Genomic DNA, 12,318 nt, shown 5'->3' on the forward strand with positions numbered 1-12,318 from the left:
GTGTGTGTGTGTGTGTGTGTGTGTGTGTGTGTGTGTGTGTGTGTGTGTTGGGGAAGGTGGGCTTAATGGGGAGGGAGCATGGAAGAGGATCCTCTTGGTTTTCCCTGAGGGGTTGGTTTACGGACCAAGGGTCCAAGGACTTGGGCCTCTTGCTCGCCCCTACCTCCTTCCTGTTCAACTTAGGTTCCTAATGGTCTTTGGAAAACTAGAGCAAAGATCCTAGAACACAACATTAGCACTACAAGGAAACCAGGAGACAATCCCAGGTGAGCCCTTCATCTGACAGATAGAGAAACTGATATCCAGAGAGGTGAAGGGATTTGTTCAGTCTTTTCCAGTTTGTATGGGAGACAAAATGAGTCCCCAGGGCTTCAGGCCCAGCCTCTGGCACTCTATTTGACCCTCCCCAAAAGACACCCTACTTGAGCTAAAAGTGCTGCCTACTGCTCATAGGCCCTCTAATCCTTGCCAATGACAAGAGGGGATGTGTCACACAGGTAAACACACAACACCCAGGAAGGGACAGAAAGGTCATGTCTCCTCTCCTGCCAATGGTGTGGGCCTCCTGCCTTCACTAACTAACCTACACCAGTCAGGGGTGAGGGTGACAGACAACTGGAGATAACACAAAGTTTCAGCTACTGAAGAATCTGGTCATGCAGAGAGGGCCTCTAGAATTGCTCAAACAAAAACAGGTAAGAAGCCTAGGGCAGGTTAGTACCACCCATACTCTAGAGTTTTATTTATAGCACAGGAAAGTCCCACTTTAGTGCTCACAATCTGAAATAGGCTTTTGAGCCAGCATTTCCGTAAATGTTCCGAGGAACATCAAAGTCCTTTCAAATGTTCATAGAATTTCATTTTTAAAAAACGCTACCATATTTTTTCTTCTAAGATTTATTTAATAAACATGTAAGAAAGTTCTGGATTTCTGTTGGTCAGATTATGCAATAACAATCTGCCTTGAGGCAAGTGTGATTTTCTCAAAATTATCAAAAACATTCTGTACTTTTAGTTCTTAAAGGAAAAAAAAATGGTTTAACTTCTCATTTGTTTCCCATTATATAAAGTTTAAAAGCAACTATTCATACACCAAATTTATTTGTGCAGTGATGAATTGATCCGTGAAGCCATGATCTGCTGTTAATATGAATCCAAACTGCCCACTAGCACTTCAGCATAACTCTCAGAATGCCCAGACTGAGAGGTGGAGGGCTGCTGGAGGCAAAAGAGCTACTGCCCGAAAAGGGGTTCCTCTTCACCTTCTCTGGACTGATGTCACTTTCCTCTCCAACAGGACCCACCTAAGACCTGGCTCAGCAATCCCTCTTTGGGGCCTCTCATCCACCGGCCAGCTTCCTTTCCTGCTCTCCTGGGGCAGATGAATGCTTTCTAAAAAATATCCTCCATGATTCTCTAACAAATTCTTTACACAGCAAGTAAGCTTCAGCTCAGATATGACCAGATCATCAAAATTTGAATTTTATGGAGATCGAATTAATGAGGTTTTTTTTTTCCTTATACAAGTACAGTTTATGCACTTCTGGATCATCTTCCTCTTTTTGAATCTGGTAGTCCTACCTAGAATTTGACCAGCTTGCAGACAAAGGAGCCAGAGCTGGGTTGTTACCGTAATTCACTCATTTACCAACCACTCTTGAAGTACTACTTACTCTGAACTGGCATGGTGGGAGGACAGAGATAACAACATGAAGACACCTGCTCGTGAGGAGCTCACAGGCTAACAGGGAAAATAAAACATGAACATCAAGTATTGTGTGTACAGGGCAGAAAACAAGGACTAGCCTGTAATAGGACCCCAGGGCCTCAGAAAATGGAGCTGTTCCTGCAGCTGAAGGATTTATACACTCACCCACCACATGTTTCCAGACGACCTACCAGGTGCCAGACATGTTCTAAGACTGGAGAAACCCCCATGAACAAACCAGACATGGTCTCTGCTCTCATGGAGCTTACAATCTAGCAAAAAAGACAAAGTAGGATCAGGGTATTACAATTCAGCATATAGGTGTGCTGACTCGGGGCAGGGGGCGGGGACGGGTACAGAGATTTGGCATCATACACACATTTCACTTAGGCAAACACAATGGTATATTTTTCTGAAAAGTTAAAAAAAAAAAGACAAGGAAAAAGGAAAACAATGTTAAGTCATTTGCGCCATTTCACCGGCGCCTCCACTCACTGAACAGACCGGCTGGAGGGCCTAAGGCAAGCTTGTGCGCCTGCCGCTCCTTGTGGCCTGTTACAGTTCCCAAGAGCCCTTTCAAAAGTGAGCTGCTTGCCTAAGTGTAAGTCCAACACCTAAAAATATGTGGGTATTTTTGCACAATATGGCCCTAATTGCAGGCCAACCATTTTATCTGGAGCTCAACCAAAGAAACTCTGATGTATTCCCACACAGGAAGGAACCAACTGTGCTGGATCTTTCGATGCTGGTTTTCAACATGGCACCTTACTCAGGGTTTCCAAGAGGAATTTTGGTTACACTCCATTTTTATCTTAGGTGTGACTGTATAACCCAACCGTGGAAGGAGCCGAGTCTCGTCCAAGGCAGTACTGTGGGATACATAGCAGGGGCCCATGATCTGGCTCTGGAAGTTGGGAGGTAGCCTCCTGGAGGGGTCTCTAAGTCCTTGAAGATGAGCAAAAGAGAAGGCAAGGCTCAGATGGGAGAGAGAAAGGTCCGGGGGAGCGCGTCACTGCTAGAGAAGAACAGCACCGAGCAGAGTTTGAAAGGCTGGTGAGATCAAGGTGGGTCCAGGGAACTTGTGGGCACAAGGGCAGGGGAGGATGAGAACACGAGCTTTGTGAGCTACCACAGTAGTTTGGAATTTATTCCAAGTGCAACAGTGAAGTTTGGAAAGGTTTTAAGCAGAGGAATAACAGGAATAACTTTAAGAAAGTTCATTCCGAAGTGCATGAAAAGATGCCCAACATCATTAGTCATCAGGGAAATGCAAATCAAAACCACAATGAGACACCAACTCACACTGCAAAATAACAAGTGTTGATGAAGATGCGGAAAAACTGGAACCTTTATACACTAATGAGAAAAATGGAAAATGATGGAGCCACTTGGGAAAACAGTCTGGCAATTCTTCAAAAGGTGAAGATGGAGTTACCATATGACCCAGCAATTCTACTCCTAGGTATATAACCCAAGAGTAATGAAAACATCACCACGTAAAACTTGGAACATAAATGTTCCATAGCAGCATTAGTCATATCAGCCAAAAATGGAAATAACTCAAATGACCATCGACTGGTGAACGGATAAATAAAATGTACTGTTCATACAATGGAATATCATTCGTTAATAAAAAGAAGTACTGACACATGCTACAATACACCATGATCCTCAAAAACATGTTTAGTGAAAGAAGCCAATCACAAATCACCACAAAGTGTATGATTCCATTTATATGAATGTTCAGAATAGGCAAATCCATAGAGACAACAAGTAGTGGTTGCCAGGGTGGGAAAGGGGACTGGAGAGTGACTGCTAATGGGTACTGGGTTTCTTTAGGGTGATGAAAATGTTCTAAAATTGACTATGGTGATGGTTGCACAATTCTGTGAATAGACTAAAAGCCACTGAAGTGTATACTGTTTTTTTAAAGGTATTTTTAAGTAACCTCTACATCCGACGTGGGGCTCGAACTCACAACCCTAAGATCAAAGTCACATGCTCTACCAACTAAGCTGGCTAGGCGCCCCTGAAGTGTATACTATAGAAGAGGGAACTGTATGCTATGTAATTAATATCTCAGTAAAGCTGCAAAAAACAAGGAAAGTTTATCCCAGCTGCAGTGCCCATAACAGAGGAAGGGACGGGGTACGGGGCAGAGACCGGGGAGGAGGCTGCCACAGGGATACAGCAGGAGAAGATAGTGACTGAACTAAGGGGAAGATTTCATGGGACCAGACTAGAGGCCAGAGGAACGCTTGTCACGGCTCCCCAAGTTCTCCTGGGTAGCTGGTGTGTCTCCCAAGAGGGAGAGTGGGGACACAGAAATGAGGTATCTGCAATTACTATCAAGCAGCAAAACGTATTTCAAATCTCATGTGTAAAGACTAAGAAGAATACAGAAAAGTGTGTAGCTCTCCTGCCCACATGCATAAGGAGCACCCAGGCACGCTGAGCTGCCACTAGGGGACCATCCTGACTATCCACCCCCACTCCCAAACTCCAAAGAGAGGGCCTGGGCATTCAAAGCCCCTGTAAGATGTTTCAAGATCTGAGTGCCTGAGTGTAGGCTGCAGAGTGAGACAGGAGGTGACCAACCATAACTTGGGGAAATAAAATCTTTAAGATACTTTTCTGGTTCTGTGTATTTGTAAGGACTGCAAGGCTGTTCAAGCAGGCATTTTTCTTGGTTAGATCAAAAGTCCAGTTTTGACTATACACCACCACCACCCTCCCAGAAAGCCTTCCCTGATCTCTAAAAGGAGACTGGCAAGGGCTTAAGGTCATGGGACAGATGGGCCTGAACTACTGGTGGAAAAGGTCATGACTGGGAAACACAGAAGCATAAAGAAGGGCATTTCTTGAACACTGCTGAGACCACATCAATTAGGACCCTGACCACAAGGACATCTTTGTCATGCTTGAAGACCCACAGACTGTAATGGAAAAGGGATGGGGGTGAATCCTTGTCCACAACCTCATGGTGTCACAACCCTCAACTGTCTCTTTGACCCACCCCACGCCTGTAACAGAAACCAGGGCTGGCCAGCCCACCACAACCATTGCTTCAGGAAGAGTAAAAACACCACAGAGATGCACCAATGAAGTCAGAAGCTGTGGTACCAGCCCATTCAGTTGCCAGATGGGAAAACTGAGGCCCAGGCCCGTGGACAGAACCAGGAGTTGGCACCTGGGTCTCTGACTCTCAGGTCCTTGTCCTTCTCACTCTACCAACTCCCTAAACCTTGCCCCTTCTCAAGAACCTGGCTCTCAGCTGTGTGCTTCACAGGACCAAAACAGCTGAGAAACTTCAGAAACATTAGGTCTCAACTGGCAGAGAACCAGCTCTTTCCCAGAATCCTATCAGGAAGCAGAAACATGCAATAGTTACAGGCTCCGATCTTTCTAAAGGGAGTGAAAAAAGCAGTTTAACCAACAAAACATGGTACAGTACAACTGCTGCAGCTCTTAAGTCCCACAGCCCTTTATTTTCTTTATTAGCAGCAGCATTCTGTATTCAATCACACCATACTGTAATCAACTATCAATGCGACCATTAGCTCAGCCACAAGTAAAGATCTCTAGAATCCAGGGCTACACTAGGTACTGAAACAAGCCAGACAGGTGAAGAGCTGTGACACCACAAAGGGACAAAGGTTTACAATCTCTAACTCTTAAATTCTAGTGAATTGAAGAGAAACACTATTTTTAAGCCTGCAAAGGAATATAAACATTAAATACTTCAAGATAGAGATCAAACAGGAAGACAAAATAATCTACTGCCTTTAAAATAATCTGAAAGGAGTTTAGAAACAAACAAGAAATAAACAAGCTAAAATTTCCATAACTATGATCTTATTAGCCAGTTTTAAAGATAACTTCAGGCGCCAGAACTTGGAAATAGAATAAATACCAACGTATCACTTCTGAAGTGATAATAAACAACAGGACCCCATCTCTGATGGATGGATTTTTTTTTTCCTACAGTGGCCAAAAAGCAAGTTGAATTCTATATACAACAGACAGACTATACAATTAGGATCATTTAAAAATAATGAGACTCCTCTCTTTGCCTTCTTCCAAAGTATATAATATATATTTAACAGCACGCATAAGACACCACTTGAGCTCCCTTGTAGCCAACAGGAAGTATTTTCACATATAAAAATTAAAAATTTTAACTTTTAAATCATTAATATTTTTAAACATAATACAGACTTAAAAATTGTTCAACATTAACCCATGACCCCACCCCTAGCACAAAAGTCCACCCCAAATCCAGAAGTCACAGTTTTTTGTTCCTAAAAATCCCACAGCACTGAACTTGATCTTCACTTCAAGCTGACTGCTACGAAGAGGCCCCTAACAGAAATCCCCAGGAAGGAATGGAAGCACGATCGACGCTGCATCTCTTATCTACCTGGGCGGCACTGGTGCACCTCTGTAGTCAGGTCCATGAGATTCGGCCCCGACACTAGGGTCCTGGAAGGGTGAGCTGGCAGCTTCCCTCATCTTCCCCCTCGAAGGCTGTCCAATAAGCACCTGGGAATTGACTTTTCTTGGGAAAAGGGTGCTGGTAACAGCTGTCAGGGCCAAGGCAATAGTGAGAAGTTCAGTTCTCTGCTCTTTGGATGAACTGTGTAAAACATTTCTTTAAAAGACACAATGTTAAAAATATTAAGAAAAACGTCTACAAAATCTGGAGGGCTGCCTTTTCCTCAAAGGGTAAAGCTTGTGGGATAGTGGGAAAAAAGTTGAGGGCCCAGAACTCTAACTCTGCAGCAAAAGATAGATGCCCTTCAAAACACGTCACATTCTTAATATGTCTTGCTGAAGTAGCAAGAGCTGAGGGTGACTGTGTAAGAGCAGGAGAGGCGCCAACTCCTGCAGGGGGAGGGAGGGAAGGTTCCTACTGTGCACCCCACCCTGCACGAGAATGTCAGACTTTAGGGCAGCTGCCATTGGCCCCAAGGGCATCAGGACTCTGCCTCTGAACCAGAGCTGCTTTCCCGACTAACTTCAATCTGGAGAGATGGTAAGTTATCTAACCGGCTCTTCTTTTGGCGAGACTGTTCTTTCTCCTTTATCAGAGCCCCCCATGCCCTTTGCAGCTCAGAGTCGTCTTCCTCAGTGCCCGGTGTTCTGTGATCCACCTTCTTCGTGTTCTTTTCTTTGGTCTTGGGTGCAGATCCTAAGCGAGTCCATAAACTACCTGTTTGGGTGAGAAGGCATTTCAGTTTTGGTGGTCAATGCTGAGAAGCAGGGGCACTGCCAACAACCTAATGTGCAAGAAACACTGGGGAGGGGGTCTGTGGCTCTTGGAACCTTTGTGCAGTGTTGGGAAGGTTATCTCCTTTCCCTGGCTATAGTCCCCTGCCTGCAAAGTGAGGGATCTGGACCCAATGGGAGACTCTCACAGCTAGGGACATGTGCCTCCCATATGCGTATCAGAATCACCTGCAAGGCTACTTATGCTACATCTCCCCTCCCTGGTGAGACTCACCATTCAGTGTAGAGCTTCATTCTGCCGGGAGCGGGCCATTCCCAGATCATTCCCAGCTATAAATTCTGCAAAGTGAGGGACCTGCTACACTGTAAACTTTCAGAGATTTGGCCCAATATCTATTCATTTTTAAAATATACTTTATTAATATCTCACAATAGAGAAATATGTGTTTAGAATTTCATAGCATACTATAAGGCAATTAAACATTTTATTTATAAAGAATTTTAACAACATGTGGGGCACCGGGGTGGCTCAGTCAGTTAATCCTCTGACTTCGGCTCAGGTCATGATCTCACGGTTCATGAGTTCCAGCCCCGCATCAGGTTCTCTGCTGTCAGCACAGCTGTCCCCCTCTCTTTGTCCCTCCCCTGCTCGTGCTCTCTCTCAAAAATGAACATTTAAAATATTTAAAAAAAAAAAAAAAAGAATTTAACAGTGTGGAAAAATGATCACAATTAAAATGAAGAAAGCAGGTTACGTATATGGACAAAGACTTTAATGGAGACTTAAGACTAAAAAGTATTTGTGCTAAACAGAAAGAACCAAGGCTGGTTTTGTTTTTTTCTATTTTCTAAGTTTCCTATACTGTTATTATTACAATTATGACAATGACTATAACGGAAGAGGAAAAATAATTTAATTCTGACATATGCTATTTCCTGCCTTCAACTAACAAAGTATTTCTATGCTATAGTCTGCTCTTACCCAATTCCTATCTCCTTCAGTTTTAAGTGTTACCAACCTGATTTCTTCTCCCGAGTATCAGAGTAGAGGCCTTTAACATCTTGCCTGGGAACACCCAGTCTACTATGTACATCAGAAAAAGGCTCTCTCCGAAAGACTGGGTTACTACTAAAAGCCTTTTCTGGAGAATATGGTCTTTTTCCTAACCGCTGGCGTATATCTAGAAGAAGAAAAAAAAGTATTACTGTGACCAAGCTTGTGTGCTTTGCTATTCATACTGTCAACCTGAGATCTCTACAGGACCTAGTGCCAAATCTCCCCAAAGGAGGACAAAGAGCCTGACAAAATCAAGCTTCTAAAATTCTTCTGTGTAATCAGTCTGGATTCCCCTAGGAAAGTGCAGACATAGGGGCTTTCAATGGAAAAAAAGCCTCTCAGCTGACTGCTCCAGAAAGGAATTTCTGAGGCAGAATCACCTGTTTGGATTTTTTGTTTTTTTTGTTTTTGTTTTTTTGTTTTTAGTAGAACCAAGTATACCAAAGAATTTCCAAACATCTCAGCTAACAATACTATAAATTCCCTGAGGGCAGAAGCCACAGTCTTTGAACATATAAGGAATTTTTGATAAACTTATTACATTTAACAATAAATGTAACAAGATGGCTAAAACCCAAAGGATCAAGGGAAGATATTCCAAATCAAATTTGCTTTTCCTCCCTCCCATCCCTCCGAAGTCTGTCCTCTTGAGTTCCCTCTAACAATACACAGCAGCAGCAGCAGCAGCAGCAGCAGCAGCAGCAGCAACAACAGGTTTATTAGCAAGTCATTGGGGTTTTTACCCATCCTGCTAATTGTCTCACAGAACAGCATTCCCAACTTTCTGGTTCCTCAGGGCTGAGCCCTTTGGCTCCTCTCCCTTTGCTCCCTTCTTCCCAATGCTGAGTCTTCTATCTTCACAAAGTTTGATGTTCTCATCCATTCTGTCTCCACTTTCCCTGATCTAGATCAGGTCCTTGTTACTTATTTAAATCTCTACCCTACCCCACCTGGTCACAAAATTATCTTTCTAAAATAGACATAAGATTAGGTTACTTCCCACATCAAAAAACTAGGTTTGCCAACTGAGAGCCCACACCACCCCTACCAAGGCCTTGCTCTAAAGCCACTTTCTCTGAGAAGCCTTCCACAATTCCCTGAGTAGACCTCCCTCCCTCCGTGTGCCCAATGCCCACTGCTTACAGACCTATGAGAACACTTACACTCTGCTGTGGGGTGGGATTACCTGAATGTGCACACTCACGTTACTACATCTGAGTCCTAGGATGACTCGGCAGACCCTCCAAAGATTCTAACACTCCCAGCACCTACCCCTGGCACACAGCAGGCATGCCCAAGTACCCACTCTATGTGTATTTGCACATATATACTATCTAGTTCAAATTCTTAACCATTTACACAACAACCCAACCTAATTTCTATTATCGTTATGTATGAAGTATATCAATGACATTCAGAGCAAAATAATTGGGACAAAAATATTGAAAGCCAGTATTGCAAAAGTATGATTATGTTCCATGTCTTAAGGTTCCAATGCCTAACCAAAAATTTAGAAGTGATGAAGCAGGGTAACTAAATCAGTTCACTAATGGCAATGTTTTAACCAAAGACTTATCTCTGCCTGAATTCACTTTCTGGAGCTCAGAATGAAGCTGAGAAATGCAAATGAATACTACCTGATTTAGTATTGCTGCCTGGTGGCCGTGGACGTGTGTGCTGACGTTTTTCATCTAACAGATGTCGGACATCTACAAATTTCTCAGTCGGTAACTTGTTACCGATTCGGTTTTTGATATTGCTTGTGGATACAGTATCTGCCCTCATGGAGTTCCTTTAAAAAAAAAAAAAAAAGGCACAATTAACCAACTTCAACTGTGGGACAACGCCTATGCAACAATCTCATATACTTTGGAGAAAACTTAAGATACCCAATTTAATATACCAAATATTCACTCACAAATACCATACACCAATAATTATTTGCTTATAAAAATCATGATCAGCTTGCTACAGAGAGACTAGTCAGGGCAAATAGGTTCCTGAGTTTTCCAGGGTGGTTTCCACAAATGATACCTGTAAACTATCACAGAATGTATAATTACAAGTTCCCTCCCTTCTGAGACAAACATTAAGTAAGGCCTGCAAAGCGCTCAGGGATCTCTGTTCATGCAGGCTGTGATTTCACAGCAGTCAAGATACAAGAGGATCTATAATCTCTTTCGTTAAAGAGCAGACTTCTCAGTCAAAGACATCTGCTACCATGCACCAGCATTATTCTGACAGCATTCAACACTGGAAAGTTCTCTAAAAACTAAAAATAAGGATATGAACAAAGTCATACAAACAAACCAGATTGAACTGTTTTTCCTTTCCCCAAACATACCACCAAGTACACTTAGGGAGAGCAACTCTAGACCCCAACCAACCCTTTGAGCTGTACATCTGCCCTCAGGAATCTGCTCATCCCCACTAGTCATCAAAGAAATACACATTAAAATAACTTTTTTTTTTTTTTTTGGCCCACAAAGTTAGCAAAAAGTAGAGAGTGATAAGTTTGTAAGTATATAAGTAATAGGTTATAAAGTGAGTAAAACCCTTCTGGAAAGATATTTAGCAACACCACATTTTTAAACACACATATTGTTTTGTACAATAACTGGAATTCAAGAAATTTAATTAGTGCAACAGTAAGAAAATAGAAACCTAAATGTCCATCAATAAGGGACCGGTTAAATAAATCATGCTACTTTCAAACAATGGACTACATCTGGGTGAAAAATAACAGAGGTCTATATATATGAAATGGAAAATGCACACTGTAAAACAATATAAATCCAACTTCATTTTTGAAGAAATATATTTCTCCGTGTGTTATGTATACACATAAAATTAGCAGGAAAATTATTCATTCAATTGCTAAGTCTCTATTTTAGGAGAGATTGAAACCATGGGTGATTTTCACTTAATATACTAACATTTTTATAACAAGGAATCAATTGTGTATTTAAAGAAACAAATGGGGGCGCCTGGGTGGCGCAGTCAGTTAAGCGTCCGACTTCAGCCAGGTCACGATCTCGCGGTCCGTGAGTTCGAGCCCCGCGTCGGGCTCTGGGCTGATGGCTCAGAGCCTGGAGCCTGTTTCCGATTCTGTGTCTCCCTCTCTCTCTGCCCCTCCCCCATTCATGCTCTGTCTCTCTCTGTCCCAAAAATAAATAAACGTTGAAAAAAAAAAATTTAAAAAAAGAAACAAATGGATGCTTTTATTCAAATTCTTCATAAGACTGAAATTAGAACAGATAAAAGTGATTATAAAATTAAGAGGAGCTAAGAGGAAGTTAGGAATTAGTATTTAAAATCAAATTAAAAGCAAGTGGCTCAGTCAGCTGAGTGTCTGACTTCAGCTCAGGTCATGATCTCGCGGTTTGTGAGTTCGAGCCCCACATTGGTCTCTGTGCTATCAGTGCAGAGCCTGTCTCAGATCCTCTGTCTCCCTCTCTCTCTGCCCCTCCTTCTCTCTCTCAAAAATAAATAAACATAAAAAAATTTTTTTAATTAAAAAAATCAAATTAAAAGCTCGCATTGATAAAAAGAAAAGGCTTTTACCTAATGTTTTTCAACTGAGATTCCACTTCATCAGCGTACATGGTCATTTTCATGCTTTTCTTTGGTGAAGGAGTGGAAATCATTTTCAGTTCTAGATCATAGTCCATTTCATCGGAGTCTGAACTGCTGGCACTGGACTGCCTAGATGTGCTCCGCTCCCGGGTCTGCTTGAGAGCTGGGAGCTCCTCGTGGTACTCTACCACCACTCTGTCATCTGCATCCATGTCCTGGTCTTCCTCCTCCTCCTCCTCCTCCTCTTCCTCCTCTTCAATGGGTTCCTCCGGAACATTTACTAGTCCTAAGAAATTTAACCAAGAAAACATTAGGAAAAGTATTAAAACTAACGAATCTGATTTTCTGCTCTACACTGGTGGCCTTTTTTAAAAAGGTGGGGTTCCCATGCCTGAGATCTTACTGGAGCATTATCTACATTAGTGCCAACCCAGTTGCAATTCCGATATCTACAACAGAAGAATGGCAGGTAAAGTATGATCTAGCAAGCTGACGGATATTATAAAATTACCTACAATCCAGTCGACTGTCGTTATTCATGAGTTCTATATTTGCAAATCTGCCAAATTTATTTGTAACTCCAAAATCCACACTCACAGTGCTTTCATGATCATTTGTGGACATATGCGGAATGGCAAAAAAACCAGACAGGCATATTCCCAGCTGAGGTCAAACAAGGCAACACTCTGCCTTCGTGTTTCAGCTCTCATATTATACACAAGTATCCTTTTTGCAGACTATTAAGTGT

The 12,318-nt window shown here is 42.5% G+C and overlaps 2 protein-coding genes across 5 annotated transcripts in view; both read right to left on the bottom strand.

The window, feature by feature from the left end:
• Positions 1-6,224, bottom strand: part of ITGAE (integrin subunit alpha E) — a 75,388-nt gene extending 69,164 nt beyond the window's left edge. For all 3 annotated transcript variants that reach the window (XM_040455566.1, XM_040455564.1, XM_040455567.1), the window contains exon 1: positions 6,129-6,224. In XM_040455566.1, coding sequence (XP_040311500.1) covers positions 6,129-6,165 — 37 coding nt within the window. In that variant the 5' untranslated portion in view covers positions 6,166-6,224. The remainder of the gene's footprint in view (positions 1-6,128) is intronic.
• NCBP3 (nuclear cap binding subunit 3) overlaps positions 5,169-12,318 on the bottom strand; it is a 33,764-nt gene continuing 26,614 nt past the window's right edge. The window contains exons 10-14 of one of the 2 annotated variants that reach the window (XM_040455580.1): positions 11,559-11,856; positions 9,632-9,786; positions 7,957-8,118; positions 6,758-6,920; positions 5,169-6,291 (exon numbers count right to left, since the gene is read on the bottom strand). In XM_040455580.1, coding sequence (XP_040311514.1) covers positions 6,183-6,291; positions 6,758-6,920; positions 7,957-8,118; positions 9,632-9,786; positions 11,559-11,856 — 887 coding nt within the window. In that variant the 3' untranslated portion in view covers positions 5,169-6,182. Of the gene's footprint in view, positions 6,921-7,956; positions 8,119-9,631; positions 9,787-11,558; positions 11,857-12,318 lie in introns of both variants that reach the window. The other variant, XM_040455581.1, reaches the window with a different exon arrangement.

This window comes from Herpailurus yagouaroundi, unplaced genomic scaffold, assembly GCF_014898765.1.
Source record: "Herpailurus yagouaroundi ecotype Mexico unplaced genomic scaffold, PumYag 215, whole genome shotgun sequence".
NCBI lineage: Eukaryota > Metazoa > Chordata > Mammalia > Carnivora > Felidae > Herpailurus > Herpailurus yagouaroundi.